A 17,102-nucleotide genomic window follows, 5' to 3' on the forward strand; every position below is an offset into this window, starting at 1 on the left:
GTGCAAGCGCTGGGGCGTGTGCACACCGCTCCTGACCGACGCCCTGGGCCCAGGCCTCACAAAATATGCGTCGATGTGTGTTGGTGAGAGTCTTCAAAGTGAATGCATAGGCGTGCTGGCAGACAGAAGCAGGGCAAAAATGTGATGAGTATGCTTGGTCCCATTTCAGATGTGGGACAGTGTCGACGTTGTCAGGGAGATAAGTCTGTCACACGATTTGACATCAAAATACTGCACGAAATATGTTTGAACTTGCGAGGGGAAATGAACTGAAGTTGAAATTACATAAATTATAAACATTCTATCTGTTATCAGTTTTTAGAGATTAGCTGTTAAAAAACATACATCATGTGGAAGGATGGTCATAATAGTAATGAACTGATTTCAACATTTATTTATTTGGTTTGTCGGAAAACATACGATACATAGCACTTTAACCTTTTCAACCTTTCAAATTAAACTAAAAAATTACCTTAAAAATAGAGTATCGCCGTTGGGAAATTGTTTGAAATCAATCATCTGGTCAGATTTGTCCCAATTTCTTAGTTTTCGCCTATCATATGTTTTAAAATCAACTAATACAATTTCTCTAATAGAAGATTTGGCAGTTTACAAAAAATTGAACTTGAAATTTTTTTAGATTCTGAAAAGAGCTTATTGATGACGTTTTTTTCTAAGAAAAACAATATACCCAATCTATAAATTTTACAAAATATGGTTATTTATGAAATTTCAATGCAATACTATGTCTATATAACTAATACAGACAAAACGTTTTGGTACTTATGGGTTTCGTTCCCCCCAAAATGTTATAATTATCTAGTATTTCATTTCCCATTTTTTAAATTAAAAACGTAAATAAAAGTACGGAACAAAGCATTCATTTATACAAATAAAACCATTCATTTCTCCAAGTCGCAAAAAGTTCACGTTTTTATGGTTAATTGAAATTTAGAAAATTAAAACATTTTAAGGGGAACGAAACCCATAAGTACCAAAGTTTTAATTCTTTATGGATGCAAAACTAAAGAATACTGTAGAGTTAATACAGAAACAACGGCAACTGGTAAGTTGATGCTGTCATTTTTCAATCCACAGGTGCAATAATAAAATGTCAAGAATGAAAGTGCTTTTTAGCGTCTCTTAAAAAAAACGAGCGCGTTGTAGCAAACTGTTTGCTGCGCATCGACTCTGATCAGGAAGAATATGTAGAGACAACAACAATAACTTATTGGCTTTCACGGTGCGCTTCCAATCTCTTGATGGTTCAGCGACAAAGTTCCAATGTCAAAGTAAATGTGTAATTATAATTCAAATTTTTGAGTTCTAAATTGATGAGTGATGTACGATTATCAAAACGTTCAATCTCATCCATTTTGTTGGTGATGTGTGCATCATGCGTTCACAATGCCGAAGCGGCGATTTTCCTATGGCAAATGTCAAGTTAACCATGTTGCACAAATATTTCGATCAAAATCTTGCTTTATATGCCAGTCAACAACATAACTTTCTACCGATTTATGTTTTTTTCACACATTTCCTATAGCTCCACTATAAGGTGTAGTATACCTGCCCCAAAAATATTTTCCAATACATTTACCATTCTTTTTTTTTTAATGATAATTTAATTGGAACGTGAAATTTATTCGCATTTCAAGGTTTTGAAACATTCTCATCCTGGAAAAAAGTTTAAAGATGGAGTACCAAAATCTGAGACTTTGCTTTTTTTGGACCCAAAATGAGCCAAAACTACCGAATATTGTATTGAGACACTTTGAAAAATTCTATAAAAAATTTACAGTGGTTCGAAGTTCTGGAAAGAGGCCCAGTTCGAGAAAACAAATCCCATTTTCAAAATTGAAAATAATTATTGTGGTCGTTTAGTACGCGTTTATTCGTTGATTAAAATACATTTTCGGTCAGTGGGGCACAAGCATGTAACTTTAATTTGTGCCCCACTGACGTACTTAATTCAACGAATGTACGCGTGATAAAAGACCACAATATTTATTAAAGAATAATAATTAAATAAAAATTAGGTTCCAGACGCTACGACACCGAGAAGATGCAAAAATTCCAAGTTTAGCTGAAAATGAGCTTTTTTCCAGAACTTTGAACAGCCTTAACTTTTTTTTGAGAAATTTTCAGAACGTCTCGTTACGAAATTCGGTAGTTTTGGGTCATTTTGGGTTTGAAAAAGCAAAGTCTCAGATTTTGGGACTCCAACTTCAAACTTTTCTCTTTGTTTTATTTTAGTTTTATTTATTTATTTATTTATTTATTTATTACGCTCTCTCGGAGACGTGATGAAAACCAATTACATAAATATAAAAACAACAAAAAACAGAAGACAAATACAAATAATAGAAGAAAAAAAAATTGGGAAAGGGGGGTGAAGATGAAGAGGATAGGGAAACTGGATATTTGAAGAGCAGAAGTTAAGGAGAGCTTATGATCGGTTGTATCGTGTCAAAAATTGTTTAGTTGCGTACTTAAAGTACGATTAATAACAAAATGTCGCCTAATTCTAGTTTTGCACTTGCCCCAAGAGAATTTATATTTCGAACGTGTACGTGTATTTTCAGTAAAGTTGAAAAATTCAGACGTTTCAAGACCTATTTTCCCAGTCATCATGTGGGATATGAGTTTTTTATCAATTGCTAATCTTCTATTTTCTAACGTTGAGAGCTTAAATAATTCATTTCTTTCCGAGGCCGATTTGTAATCTTTGTCATCTGGTCTGATGTATCTACCCTTCATTCTACTGTAAAGCCTTCTCGTAAACGCGTTTTGTACTGATTCTATAGCTTTTGAGTCGTTTTTCTTACTTGGACTAGTGATTACTGTGCCATATTCTAGTCTAGGCCTTATGAAAGTTTTATAGAGTAATGTCATAAGCTTTACGCTTTTACTAGAGTAAGTGTTGAAGATTTGGAATAGTTGGTATTTTGTGAGATTGATAGTCTTTTTCCAGTGGTCCGTAAAATCGAGTTTTTCAGACACTAGGAATCCTAGGTCCCTTGTTGATACTTCTTTTTTTATAGGGAGTCCATTCAAAAAATAGATATAATTTGTATTGCATTTTCCTGGGGTTAAATGAAAAGTTTTTGAGGGATTTAAAAGGAGTTTATTATTGAGTGCCCAATCGGTAACTACGTCAATTGCTGATTGGAGAGAATTTTGAGATTGACTCTTTGGAGTGGCTGCGTATAATTTTATATCATCTGCGAATTGTTTACAGTATACTCCTACAGGCAAATTTGCGGATATTTCATTGACAAATATGCCGAAAAGTACCGGTGAAAGAACAGATCCTTGTGGAACCCCACACACTGCTTTTTTAGGTTCTGAAAGTGTGTTTCCCACTTTTACTTTAAACGATCTATTAGTCAAGAACCTATCGAGCCAACGTATCAGATGTTTGTTGATTTTAATTGAAGTCAACTTATCTAGAAGGATGTCATGCGATACTTTATCAAAAGCTTTTGAGAAATCTAGATATATAACGTCAGTTTGTGCTCCTTCATCTATGTTTTTGGTCCAGTTATTCATGCATTCCAGCATATTTGTAATAGTTGATTTAATAGGGCGAAAACCGTGTTGATTGTTGTTCCAAAACTTAGTATCATCAAGTATATTATTCTTTCTGGTTGCTGATGTGACGTATTGCTTTAATCTATGAACATTACAGAATTCTAAAAGTAGAGTTCCTAGACGTGTTTTTGCATCTGGCTCTTCCTTACTCCAATCAATTCCACTTATGTTAAAATCTCCAACTACCACTACTTTACCTGGATGATTTGCCAGATCGGCGAGTTTATTTAATAATTTAATTGTATTTTTATGCGTACACGAAGGTGGTCTATAGATATTGATTAGACGAAGGGGAAATACATCAATATTCAGACCGACAACTAAAATTTCATAGGATTTTGGATCTGACTCGGAAACAACAATGTCGCTCAGAATATTAGACTTTACAATTGTACAAACTCCTCCTCCACGGTGACCGTCTTTACGATCGGCTCTAAATATTTTATAGGATAAATTAGGTGTGTTCAAGAAAGAATCATTCACATTACTGGAAAGCCACGTCTCTTGGAGTGCAAGTATGTCAATTTTTTTGTATAATAAGAGAGATTTAACTTCTAGTCGATTAGATACTACCGATCGTACATTACATGAGATTATGTCTAAACAAAAATTAGGGGGTATTGAGCAGATAGGGTCATAACAATCAGGCGTATTTAGTTTTTTGAAAGCTGTGGCGGAACATTATGAGAATTATCGGTCATCACAATATCATTATCTAGGGTATCAGAGACAGGTGTATTCCTATTCTTAAAAGACTCACGGCGGGAAACAATTTCAGCGGGGGATAGACTTTTCCTAACATACACAGGAGGATGAAGTTGCACATTTCTATGTCATACCACCCTATTGACAATGCACTTTTATGCTTATTAGCTTCATTAGCCTTTTCTTTTTCATACTTCTCTCTCAAATTCATTCAAAATCTCCATTTTCCGCTACATTTTTGTTTTGTGCTCGACATAATATGACAGGTGCGTGATATTTCATAGGCACACCTTTCCCCAATCCGTTAATTTGAACTTATCCGAATGAGAAAGAGCTTCAGGTACAACGGCAGATGGGCTCCAGACTAATCATCTTTGCAAGATTCGTCTACGCCATTTTACGCACGCAGCTTATAGTAATTGAAATATGATTTGCCTGAATACTCTGTGCTCTCTATTCTGTGAAAAATTTTGGTATTATGTATTTTGAATAGCATTTTGTTTGAAAGTATTATAACTGAATTCTAAATTTTTTAATTTAAGTACTTTTTGTGGAAGCTCAAGTCTCTCCTAAAAAGGAAGTAACCGTTCAAAATTTGTTTGCTTCAATGGACTTAAAAATACAGAAGTTTATAATGAAATTTTTCGAAAAGTTCTAAATCATGTTTATTGTGGTTACAAACGTGGCCAAAAAATATCTCAATACCAAAATATGGAAATTATCTATTTATTTATTTATTCAAATACGTTGGATTCAAAGTGAATTAATAAGACGGAGAAAAATAAGCGGAAGGGTCATTTCCTACGTGTTCTGGGATATCCGGTTGTCGGGCCAATTGTTCCATGAGCATTTTTTATTGTGCAAATCCTCCAGGGTCAAATAACTTCCGACAATTTAGGCGGTTTGAACAGTTCACCAAACAAATCGTTTTTGTAAAAAGCTACCCAAAAGACGTATTCCGTGACCCAATGTGTTGTTCTTGAGATTCTTTATATGCAGGTGTTTTTCTTTGTTTACGAGATGGCCGCCAGCTCCAAACCTCGCAAACTTTCCTACAGTTATTCCTATCTTCGCCTTTGGACTTGGTCTTGATGACTTCTTGGTCTTCTTTTGCACTGTGTCTGGCTTTTCCTGCACCTCGGTGTGTACTTTGCCAACTTCTTCACCAATAGGCTTATTTATCACCTCACGTAGCACTTTTCTGAATACCTCAGCTAACTTATCTATCCACGCGGGGCACTGCTCGTCGAGGTCATCTTGTCGATTCCTTGCCACTTGTTTTGCTTTCCTCATCCATCCATCCTTAGCTTTCCCCATAACCAGAGTGGAAGAAATGAGTGATTCTCGTTTGTGAAAAAAACCGAGGAATGTGAAAAAAAACCGAGGAATGAAAAAAACCGAGGAAAAAACCGAGGTTTATTTTTTCACACAAATTGAATCGCCATTTAAAACCATAATTCGTTATCGAGAAAATCTATTCACCATAATGAACACTCGGAAAACTGTTTCACCGTCTGGGGCTTCCTCCTTCTCTCCTCTGCATCGTCCCCGTACGAATAACAACACTCCAGTATTCCATAGTGCGCTCAGAATAACAGAGCGTATTGCCATTTTCATTTATACATTCAATCACATGCTGATCTAATTTCTTCCGTTTTTGTGGTAACTTTCATTTTGTTCTTACCACCTTTTTGCTCCGTTGGAAAGTAACACGATTCTAATTTTTTCGCATTTAACTGAATATTTCTATACTATTTTCCTTTTAGAATTCTTAACCATGGATTCCGATATGCCAGCGGAAGAGTCAACTGAAAGTGCGACCGATGGGACGGACAGTCAGATAGTAACTGGTGGGAACAGTGAAAAGCCCGACAAAACTCCAGAAAATGATTCGACAGCTAGAGAGCTTGAAATCAGCGGCAGTGGCGAGAAAAGTATGAACAATTCGGTCTTGAATCAAGAAAATATGAATGGAGTAGAACATTCTATTCAGAATGAGCGAATTGCAACGGATTCGGAAAATGTCAATGGTAATTACAGTTTCCTGTTGCAATTCATCACAAAACAAATATTTTCAGAAACTGCTGACATTGCCCCACATTCTATGAATCTATCCAATGCTGATCCTGCATCGTATATCCATTCGGATTATATAATAGCCATGTCTCTGCAAGAAGAAGAAAATCGGAATATGCGGCCGATTTGCAAGCCACAAGTTGATAGCATGGAAGAGCCGATAGGTGAGCAGAAAAAAAATAGTTTTAACCAATGCGCTAATACGATTGTCTTGATAAACTGAATAATGATGAAATTCAGACTGTCTGGAGGCCGAGGAGAACTCGTTTCGAGACTGCTACAACTTGTACAAGAAATGCCAGATGCTCCGCCCAGGAGTTCCGGTTCCACGGCCGATGTCGTTACTCAACGTCAGTGTGCTTCAATTTATCCGTGGATATTATAAAGTTCTCAAAGGACATGTCTTCGCGATACCTGAAACTCCAGACTCGACAGTACCCGAATCTCCTGACAATATTAAATCGGCTGAAAGGGATGACGATGACGTTTTCCTGCCAGATGACGATTTTGAAGAGGTGGGCAAAATACTATATTACTTCTTTAAAAGCATTTTTAAATGAAACAACTTCTTTCAGGTAAAACCAATGTCGGCTTTTAACGAATTTGTGTTGGCTGCTAAAGGTCGTATTGATCGAGTTTCAAGACATCCACTTTTCCCACAAGTCAATGGAAATTCACCAGCAGACGATGGCTATTCAGCGGTAGGCTTTACATTTTTACAATAAAAAGCATTACATTGTTTACAGCCAAAACGTCGTAGGCTTATCGAAGACGATGATGAAGAGGAAGAATCCATGAGATATCTTGATCCATCTGAACATCCAGTCGATACGATTGAACTTGACGATATAACTGAGGATGAAGCTCTTGCTCGAGCAATTTACGCATCTGGGAAGTTTTATGAAAAAGAAAATAGGTCTCGCGCACCTGAAGATGATGGATTTGAGGCCCCAGACGAAGATCTTCTGCAAGAGGTCACGTCTCAAGTAAGTAGAAAAATAATCTAACTACATGTATACTATAACTATTCTAGGAAAACACTGCCTCACCAGAAACAGCGCCATCGTCTTCTGAAGATTCATCTCCAATGGTTGACGAAGAGACGCAATCATCAATTGATAAGATTACATATTATCTTGTTCAGTTAGATGCTCTGAAAAACGCTTCTGCATCAGAAAGTGCTTCTAATAAGCCTAATATTCCTTGGAAAGATCCAGAAAACATGGAGCCATTGAATGATATTCCTATAGCTGAGACCATAAAGATGCCACGCGAATATGTTCAAAAAATTGCCGAAGCACAGGTTGCCGCCGTCAAGAACAAAAGTCTTCCAGTAACCAACATCACACCGCGTCCAAAGAAGTCTTTCAATTTTCGAAAGATTATGCACGAGCCTGAGTTCTTACAAATTGCTCGCTCCACTGATTTTTCGTCTGTGGTTGTTCCAGAACTTTTGATGAACACGAAGTTTGAGGTTTACATTCGATTCCCATTGCTCGAGCGTCCGGAATATGTGCAAAGTGTACTTAATCATTTTGGATTTTCCGCTTATAATGGACGCTTAATTAAATCGATGCCTCAGTCGATCAAAGATATGACAGTGGCAGAGTTTTACAAAGATGCTATCTATACATGGATTGGATTGCACCTTGACGAGCGTACTGCGGATGAGCCATTGACGGAGCAAGATCGACAAATTCACAAAGAACGGTTCTACGAGTATGTTAAATGTCGAAAGAACATGCTCGTGAGACATGTTCGTAATCACCAGCAAAAGAAGCTGATGAAAGCTCAGATTGATAATGTGTGTAATATACTTCGTGAGTAGTTTTTTTTCTTATAATAACCATAAAACATGTAAATTTTTAGGCGAACGAAGTATCATCGAACTCGACATTATTGAGTCCCGCTTTTACATGGATCGTCATCTGAGAACTCCAGCTCCACTCCTGCAAGAAAATGGTTTTTTGATTAACAACAATAGGCGTAGTAATGAGACTCAGCGAACACAAAATGAAAATTTTCTTTCAAAGTCGAATGGAGTAGCAGCTCAAAATGAGCATCAGCCTGTTTCTCGTAGTGATGTTCAAAGAGTTTTTGGAGTTGGTGTGTGCACCAACCAATCGAATAAGCCATGTGCTGATGCGGCAGGAGAAGCCCTATTGGAGAAAACCTCCAAAGAACAAGATGTGGAAACTCCAGCAGAGAAAATGAAAGACGATAAAGATGGATGCGATAAGTGAACCCAAGATGTTCGCTTCAGATCTCTTTTTGCTATTCTCTAGTTGTCAAACTCCCAATGCTTGGTTTCTTTGTTGTATAATTATAATGCAAAAATTAATCACTTTGTTTTATTTGCTTCCTCTTTCCACACAAATCATGGATACATTTATTTGCATATCTCATTTTAGACCCTGTCCTTCGATACAGAAAAAAACGGTCATTCCCCCCTGCCCTCCTTGTTTCCCATTATTCTTATTACTCCTTTGTCCCAATCATGCCCTTCACAAGACGGTTACCTGTGTTTCTTTCCTGTTGCACCATGAAATTTTCATCCCATTCGAATTCTGATACCAGGATCTCCCACCTAATGCTCTTTACCAAGACCCTTCTCAACTTGTCAGACAATGTAATTTAAAGTTGATTTGTTTTTTAATAAACATTGTTAGAGGGTAGAAAATTTAAAATTATGAAAATTTGTTAACAATGCTTGATTGTTTCAGAAAACTGGTCGATACATGTAGGACTTCTGTTGTAGGCTTACGGCATACAGACTGCACTGTAAATCGACAATACAACAGTTACAAGTGTTTACATAATTAATTTTGCTTCACATTTCATGAAAAATGGTTTTAAACTGTCTCGTTTTTGGTTTTAATGTTCGAAATCACAGCGCTGACCAAAAAAGTATTACCTTGGTTTTCTTGTATTATTCAACAGAGTATGTATAACTCAGAAACTAAAACAGTTATCGAGAAAGTCCAACGAAAAAAATGTTTCTTATGATTAGATCCTCAGGCTTTTATATAAAAAAATAATTAAAAAAATAATTACTGATCCTGGCCATAGAAAATAGAAAAAAAATTATCAAACATGTGTCATATAAAAAATTAAACATTAAAAACCAAGTAAAATGTTTATTGGCAATACTTTACTAGTTACACTTTTCTCGATAAAATTTCTAGTTTTCGAGTCATACTCATTTGAATAGTTCGCAAAATTATCAACAAAAAATAATATAATACAATTCCAGCCAGAACTGTACCTAACGTTTTACGAAATGGTACGTTTGGCAGCTGATGTTTCAGACACCACACAAGGAAAATCGATGAACTTTAGTACTCCTCTTCAGTTTTCATGTTTGCCAATTGATGCGTGGTTATTCTACTCTGCTCTGGAAATCTGACCTCGTGCATATCATTAGATTGGAAAACGATGAAGCGAAAGCGCCCCCGGCAATTTTACAACTGGAGCTCTGGAGGCTCATTAACCCAATAACTCCCAATGACGTCTTTCCACGTTTCCAATCTGGTAATGTATGGGCGCAAAATTTGGTGCAAAATGGCAAACGCACTGGAAATTTAATAGTTGTTTGCGGTGAATCCCCACAGAGTACTCGGGCTTTATTTTTAGCGACCTTCACTTTTTTTCGACAGCTTGTTTCAGTTTGAATCGTGTTTCACTTTGAAAACCACATTCTCTTTGCAGACGATGCTTCAAAATACTACAATGAGTTCTTTGTCTTGTGGATTCTCCACTTGGATTATACCATGGGTGAGTCTTTTAGGGTAATAACATGCTAAATGTTTATTTTTCCAAATTGCTTGAAAAAGGAACTGGAATATATACAAACATCGCAATTACTTGAGTTAGGCTCAGAATAGTGAATTATGTTTTGTGTGTTTCCTATCACTTGAAATACATGATCGCTTCTTACTTCTGCTGATCAGTTTTCTAAGTGAAAGCACCTTGTATTGACGCAAATCGCTCGTGACTTTTCACATGTTTCGTTCTAACCAAAATATTTGAAAAAATGAATATTGCTATCGTACCCCCATTCTGAAAATCATATTTATAAGCAGCTGAAAATTGGTTGTCTAGTCTCATTGCAAACATTTATTCGTGGTTTGCAATTGTCTGTTCAACGTTTTAACTTAAATCTTAAGCGTTAGATCATGGATTATTAGTTGAATTCCAGCAAAACTATTTTTCTATTTTTTCTAGTACAACATCATTAGCAAATAATTTTATATCAGCCGTGGACCAGACCGCACCTACAGCGCGGTTTCCGACTTTTTTGGTTTTCCAAATTTTCGTTGATCTGATCAAATATCAAACTACATAGGGACGGAAGGACATAGCGCTTTATACATATAACAGTAAATGATTGATATGATTGGTATGAGACTAATTAAGATTAACCAGTTTACGTTCCTGAAAGTTTTCCGTAAGTGAAATGTGGTTTCTGTTTTTAGAGTTTGGATCGTTGAAATAATAGATTTAGTTTAAAACCGGTTCCAACAAATATCTATTTTGATTATGTACCGTTAAAACTGAATTAGTATGACTTTAGCTTTATGCGAGGCTGTAAAAGAAAGTTCATTAATCATTCAAATTCGAGATTTTTAAGACTTTAATTTCATGAGTAGAATCATCAAGCGATTATCACTGAAATTGTGTACTTCAGGGGACAACAATTATTTTGAAACCGCACCTCCAATGGTGACAACCAGATCAGCGCTGAGCTGCATCGCTTTAGTACTGAATGTCGTCTTTTTTGAATGTTTGAAAGTTAATAACTTGAACCTCACACTTTCAATATTGTTTTGAGTCTTGTTAAGCAAAACATTCTCAACCGTTACCACTCTGTCAAAAAATTATTCCTGCGAGACTGACTTTTAAGTTCACGACCCAAGTAATGGTTCTCATATTTAGCTTTGGGCAATATAAGTTAGATTTAATTCTTTCAGGATCAGTGGCTGTCTTTTGTAAAACTTCAATTTTGATAATTGTGATATTTTACAAAAATCTATTATTCTTGTTGCCTTACAGCAAATTAAAGCCAGCTTTGGTTATAGAACACCTGTTTTCTATATCAAGAAAAACCCTAATTTGAAACTTTATAGATTTTTAAAAATGATACACATCGAGACACACTAACGATAAAGTTGAAGTTACAAAGTTCATTTTTCGGACTCTAAAACCACTCAAGACCATATTTGCTCCAACAGTGCCTACGAATGTCGAACATTGAAATTAGCTGAAATTGAGTTTTTTGTACATTTTCCTTTTAGTTCTTAGTTCACAGTACCACATTTTCTTTTTGTGAAATGTTGGACAAAATTAAGAAATTTCTAATGAGCAATTGCCAAGTAAGTTATTATTATTATTATTATTATTACTCATAGATAAAACCGTAAAACTTTCACTCTGCAGTGGTAAAATTTCAATTTTTGGCCAGTCAGAATAAATTGTACTTGTGTATTACATGCCCTCATTTTCAAATTAAATGAACTGTTCATTCATTTATTCATTTGAATTAAACGTGTTGTACACTTTTCCTCTTTAGGCTTAGAAAATGGCATTTTACCGAATAGTACCGAATAATTAATCTCGAATTTTAAAACTAATCAAATTCTCTGTTGTTCTTTGTGCATTCTTCGTACTTTGTACCACCCTAACATATGTCTTGGTTTCATCGAATTCGGAATGAGATGAGTATTTTGAAGCAAATGCAGATATCACGAGACGACTCTGTCCTCTCGCGTCCGTTATCTTTTTCCATCCATCCTTCCACGCCACCATCATTGAAATATTCGAATTCTTGATTGCCAATAAAGAGAAACCGAGAGTATGTGAAGAAACGTCGTGGGGGCTGGTGTGCGTTCACCAATGTCAACAAAGAAGACGTCGGAAGAAGAGATGGAGAAGCAGGACAAGTACTCGTGATGACGTCTTCCATTCCTTCATTATGCATTTTAGGGTTAGGTCCATCATTAGATCTGCTGACGTTTTGATTTCAGTTTCAATTGTGAATTTCCTTGGGAAATTTATTTCCGTTTCCCATAAAACATCATTGATTCCACCTCCGTGGTGTCTGTCATGAAAACAATCAACAAAGTTCGGTGGGTATCCGAAGTGTCCGCTTCATTTATGCGATTGTGACATCACAAGAAACACGACCGACACATTCAATTTCCGGTGAATACTTCGACACCCACTCGATTCTATTCCATTCCTTAGCTGAGACAGCGAAAAAAGTTTACATTAAATTCTTGCCTCACCAGATGGTTCTGATTCGGTTTGTAACAGAATGCCTTGGAGTTTCATCTTCACCAAAAACTTTCCGGTTTGTATTTTGCTAACTTTTTTCCGAAACTCAAACAGAGGTATCAACCAGAGTAGGTTTCAAAACGTGGTTTTAAATGAGATGATTGATTAAGTAGCTTGTTTATTTCCATATCGGTGAAAACCGGGAGCTCGGTTGTTTTCCATATTGATGATGATTTTTACTGATGCTTAATTGTTTTTGAATGATTTTAAGTAGTTTGTGGACGTATTCATGCTTTTTGAGAACATATCCCTTTGTGCTGCAAGCTTATTTTTTTCGAATGTGTCGGGTGCGTGTAATTTGACACAGATAATTAGATTTGTGTGGCGTTTATTGTATGTTCATATTGATAAAATTACTGAAAATTTGTAGAATGATGATTTGTTATTTTTAGGCATCAACTCAAAAATAAATCAATTTTTTTAGAATTTAGATTGAAGGTTAAATACATATCTATGAAATACAAAACTTGCTGATTCCTAAAGCTTCCATCGTGAACATATATTTGCAAATAAAACACTTTTTTTAAAAGCCATACTAATATTACCAGAAAGGACGAATTAAAGTTCTACTACTAGATGTTTGGAAAAATCAATTACATGGAGCGCAAGTTTAATATAATTCGTCCCACTATTAAAAGTTTTCTGAAAAAAATAATTGTTGTGAATGAAATCGGCATGTCATATAGCCTATTTCACGCAAGGAGTCTCGAAAAATCCTATCGAAGTTGCTCAGTTATTTTATTGGAATGCCGCTCTCAACACGGAGGTCTTGTGTTAGAACTTACCCACAATATATTTTTAACAGAGTACGAAAATTATAAAATTCTGTTTTTTCTTATAAACAAGAAACTTACTATTAAAAATATTGTTTCTACAAATTTATTTGCGTATGAGTTTTTCTCTAAAAAATTCAGAAAATTCATTCATTCGGTTCTGTAAGAAATCATTGTAACTTTTGCTATACATCGTAAGATTAACGTTTAATAAATTTGGGTTTCTACCTCTTCCTACAATCAATTTATCTAGGAGGCAACCGTAACCTACTCCACCAAGACAAAAATTCCGAGACCTGTATGCATCAAGGTAGTCAAAAATTTTTGTGTCTGTGTGAAAGCATAATCTGTTAAATAAGTTATTTTAAACTAACTATATCTCGAATTGTGGTTGAATAACAACAGGCTCCATGCCATAGCCCGTTTCGAAATACGTAAAATTTGTACAACTACACTGTTTTATGAATGCGATTGTTTACTACATATTAACATGTTTCAGTTATGTTCAATACATTGCTTGTATCTTTCTAAAAGTTTAGTTACTCCATATCACAAGACATCACCAGATCATTATCAAAATTCGTTTTGCTACATGTATTATCCCATCAACCACACGTGACATTCTGCATGAACGGTTTCATTGATAGAAAGTTTCCAAAGCAATGCTTCTGATACAGCCTACTATTTAATTTCTAATACTACCATTGAAGTGTTGGCTGCACAAAAAAAAAGAATGCACGTTCTAAGAGCAGTAAGTAATCTACAAATGGGCCGGGTAGTTATCATATTTCATTTTGGTCCATTGCTGGCACAAAAGAGCTTACCCTTACCTCGGGACGCCACGCCGTTTTGCCCATTTAAAGCCGATGTTTAACCTTTTTGTTCTAAAACTTTCATCTCTAGCTTAGCATTTCTGAGAAAAAAATATGGAAGTAAATTTAAAGTGACTAAAAAGGATTTTGAAATCGAAACTCAATAATCCACGCTTTGACATCCTACTCCGACATTCTGAAGAAGGACAAACATGTGCCTATTTGCTTATAGTGGTAGTGTTGTGGCTGAGAGCAAATTTGAAATTCGACCAACACATTTTTTGGGAAAAAGAAAAGCAGACAGATTTCCATTTCAAATATTTGCCCTCGCCTTTACTTTACATTATCATGACGCCATTTTATGTTGGTTTTTTAGTTCAATGATAATGATGCTGATTGCTATTTCTATATGACGTTCAACTAAGCCTCAAGTTTAATTTTTGTACTTTCAGCTCCAAATAATACTCAACATGGATTCATTTTGTATGGAAACCAATGGCACACGTGCAGAGTTAAGTCCAGAGCTGATTAAAGTCAAAGATGCTTTCACAATACTACAGGTAAGATGTTTTCACAGCACCTGGCTTCAATAGCTCTTTGTTTTTTTTTCAAATTTTTAAACGTTTTAAAAAATTGAACTGAACTTGCAATATGTAAATTATGTAATATTAAACTATTGAGTGTATGTTAGTGTTAAAACATTTTGAACGCTTTGGTAGAAGCAAAACGCATAGGTAACCTTTACGAATATTGCATTTTGTTTACACATAAATAATATATTTTGACAAACTGTTTTATGGATTTAATTTTACAGGTAACATGCTGTATACTAGGAGTATTTGGTAATATTTTGAATCTCCAAACGCTAAGAAGTCCTTCTCTGCAAACTGTTCCATTCATGTACATAAAATCCCTTGCCATTTTCGATCTGGTAATTTAATAGCGTTAGGTTCAGTTAAGTAACAAGTGATTTCAGATTGCCCTAACTATGATCTTAATTCATTATTGTCTTGTGAGCACAACGAAAATGGCGTTTGTGATGTATTATACAACCTATATCGAAGCCCCATTCATCAATGGGTTTTTAATATCCGGACTATATTGCTCATTTTTGCTCACGCTAGAACGTTATTTCTTAATATCTAGGCCACACCAGAAACCAACTCCATTTCCACGAGAACAAGCTCGCAGGAGAATTTATACCATGCTGGCCTTGTCGTTCCTAATTCACTTACCGATGGTGCTTCAAAGAAGACTATCAGTGAATGAAAATGGAGAGTATGTGATAAAAAACAACGTGGAACTGTTATGCCAGTAAGTAACACGTGAAGTTGTGATATGTAATGAATCGAACTTTACAGAGAGCCTAACTGGTCGTTGTACAACTATTACAAGTTAATAAGAGAATGTGTGAGGTTTTTGATTGTGATCAGTATGACCATAATTAATATCATCATTGCAAGGAAATTACAGATCACAAAAGTAAGTTAGTCAGCAGAGTTTTGCAGCTTTAAAGCTTTTTTCAATGCACGTAGTTTTTTTTAATCTTGAAGTTCTAATTTGATCTTCTGCAATGGAGCATTATAAACATTCTCCCGATTTTCTCAAACAAGTCCCCTTTGAGTCTGAATAAGTTAACAAATAATTGTTCTAACTGTCTCCCATTTTAAGAAACGCCGAAGACGTCTTGTCCGACGATCTTCCCCACAAAACGAAATCCCAAATGGAATCTCTGCCGATTCAGAATCCAATGTAAATTCATTCACTATGAGGTTTGTTTTCCATATTTTGATAACTCTATTCAAATTGTGTTTCAGACGCGAAGATTCGAATTTAATACGAAGTTTCACGGAAAAGAAACTTACTGTATTGATGATATCGATTTGTGTGATTTTCTTGCTAGGAAATGTTCCTCAAATTGTCGTGATGATACTGCAAAACGAGGCCATGGAGACTAATTTCAACTTTCAAGTAGGTGCACTAGAAGGTTCAGACTCAAAACTTTAGTAAACGGATACCCACTTTTGCAGCTTTATCGTCATTGCTCAAACACTTTAGAAGTGCTGAATCATTGTCTCAATTTTTATGTCTTCTGCATTGCTAGCTCGGAATACACAAGGGCATTTCTTCTGAATTGCAACTGTCTGCAGAATATGATGTACAGATTTCCTAGAATTGCAAGATTTGTGAGTAGGAGAAGAAGCAGCAGGTAGGCTTTTCCTGAAACACGCATGGGAAATTAAAATCACAACTTAAATTAGAAAGTACTGATGTACTGATCTTGTCAAAACTGTACTTTTCAAATGTTCGAACAACAGTAAATTACCAATCTAGTTTTATTATTTTTCCAGTGTGATGGTGAGTTCCGGTGGATTTGGAGTTGCAAACCGAGAATACTTGAGCATGGAATCAGTCCAGGAGGAACAAAAGAAATGGGTTGTTGATCCAAGTAAACAATTTTATTTAAAAAAAAAACGTATTATAATTACTTGATCAATTCTAGGCACAAGCCCATACTCTCAAACGGATTCCAATTTGAGAAGTATTTTGGTAACAGGTGCTCGTGAACCTCGACAGAAAAAATCACTCACAATTGTAAACCATTGCGCCGTAGAAGAAGACGTCAACTCTCATGAAGTTACACAAATTTAGTCATAACTACGTTTAATATGTTCTGTATATTGTATTTAATATTTTCCACACTTCCCTACTTCTTAATTTATTGTGCATAAATGTATTATAAATATGGACAATGTTTTTATAGCGAACATTTTAGAACCAACAATTGCCAAAATTGCAGCTTGCGGAA

At 35.5% G+C, this 17,102-nt stretch overlaps 2 protein-coding genes across 2 annotated transcripts; both read left to right on the forward strand.

The window, feature by feature from the left end:
- The first annotated feature begins 6,065 nt into the window (after positions 1–6,065).
- C17H11.2 (CNDH2_C domain-containing protein) lies at positions 6,066–9,049 on the forward strand. The gene is made up of 7 exons (NM_076977.7): positions 6,066–6,329; positions 6,378–6,539; positions 6,616–6,890; positions 6,951–7,076; positions 7,122–7,361; positions 7,409–8,195; positions 8,245–9,049. The coding sequence occupies exons 1-7, from the start codon at positions 6,077–6,079 to the stop codon at positions 8,616–8,618; spliced, it is 2,217 nt and encodes a 738-aa protein (NP_509378.1). The 5' UTR covers positions 6,066–6,076; the 3' UTR covers positions 8,619–9,049.
- Positions 9,050–10,045: 996 nt separating this feature from the next.
- C17H11.1 (G-protein coupled receptors family 1 profile domain-containing protein) lies at positions 10,046–17,050 on the forward strand. The gene is made up of 10 exons (NM_076978.6): positions 10,046–10,149; positions 14,746–14,853; positions 15,108–15,224; positions 15,270–15,607; positions 15,655–15,775; positions 15,965–16,065; positions 16,111–16,264; positions 16,324–16,502; positions 16,645–16,742; positions 16,797–17,050. Exons 1-10 carry the CDS (start codon positions 10,087–10,089, stop codon positions 16,943–16,945), a joined length of 1,428 nt encoding a protein of 475 aa, NP_509379.1. The 5' UTR covers positions 10,046–10,086; the 3' UTR covers positions 16,946–17,050.
- Positions 17,051–17,102: the final 52 nt, after the last annotated feature.

This window comes from Caenorhabditis elegans, chromosome X (assembly GCF_000002985.6).
Source record: "Caenorhabditis elegans chromosome X".
Classification (NCBI taxonomy): Eukaryota; Metazoa; Nematoda; class Chromadorea; order Rhabditida; family Rhabditidae; genus Caenorhabditis; species Caenorhabditis elegans.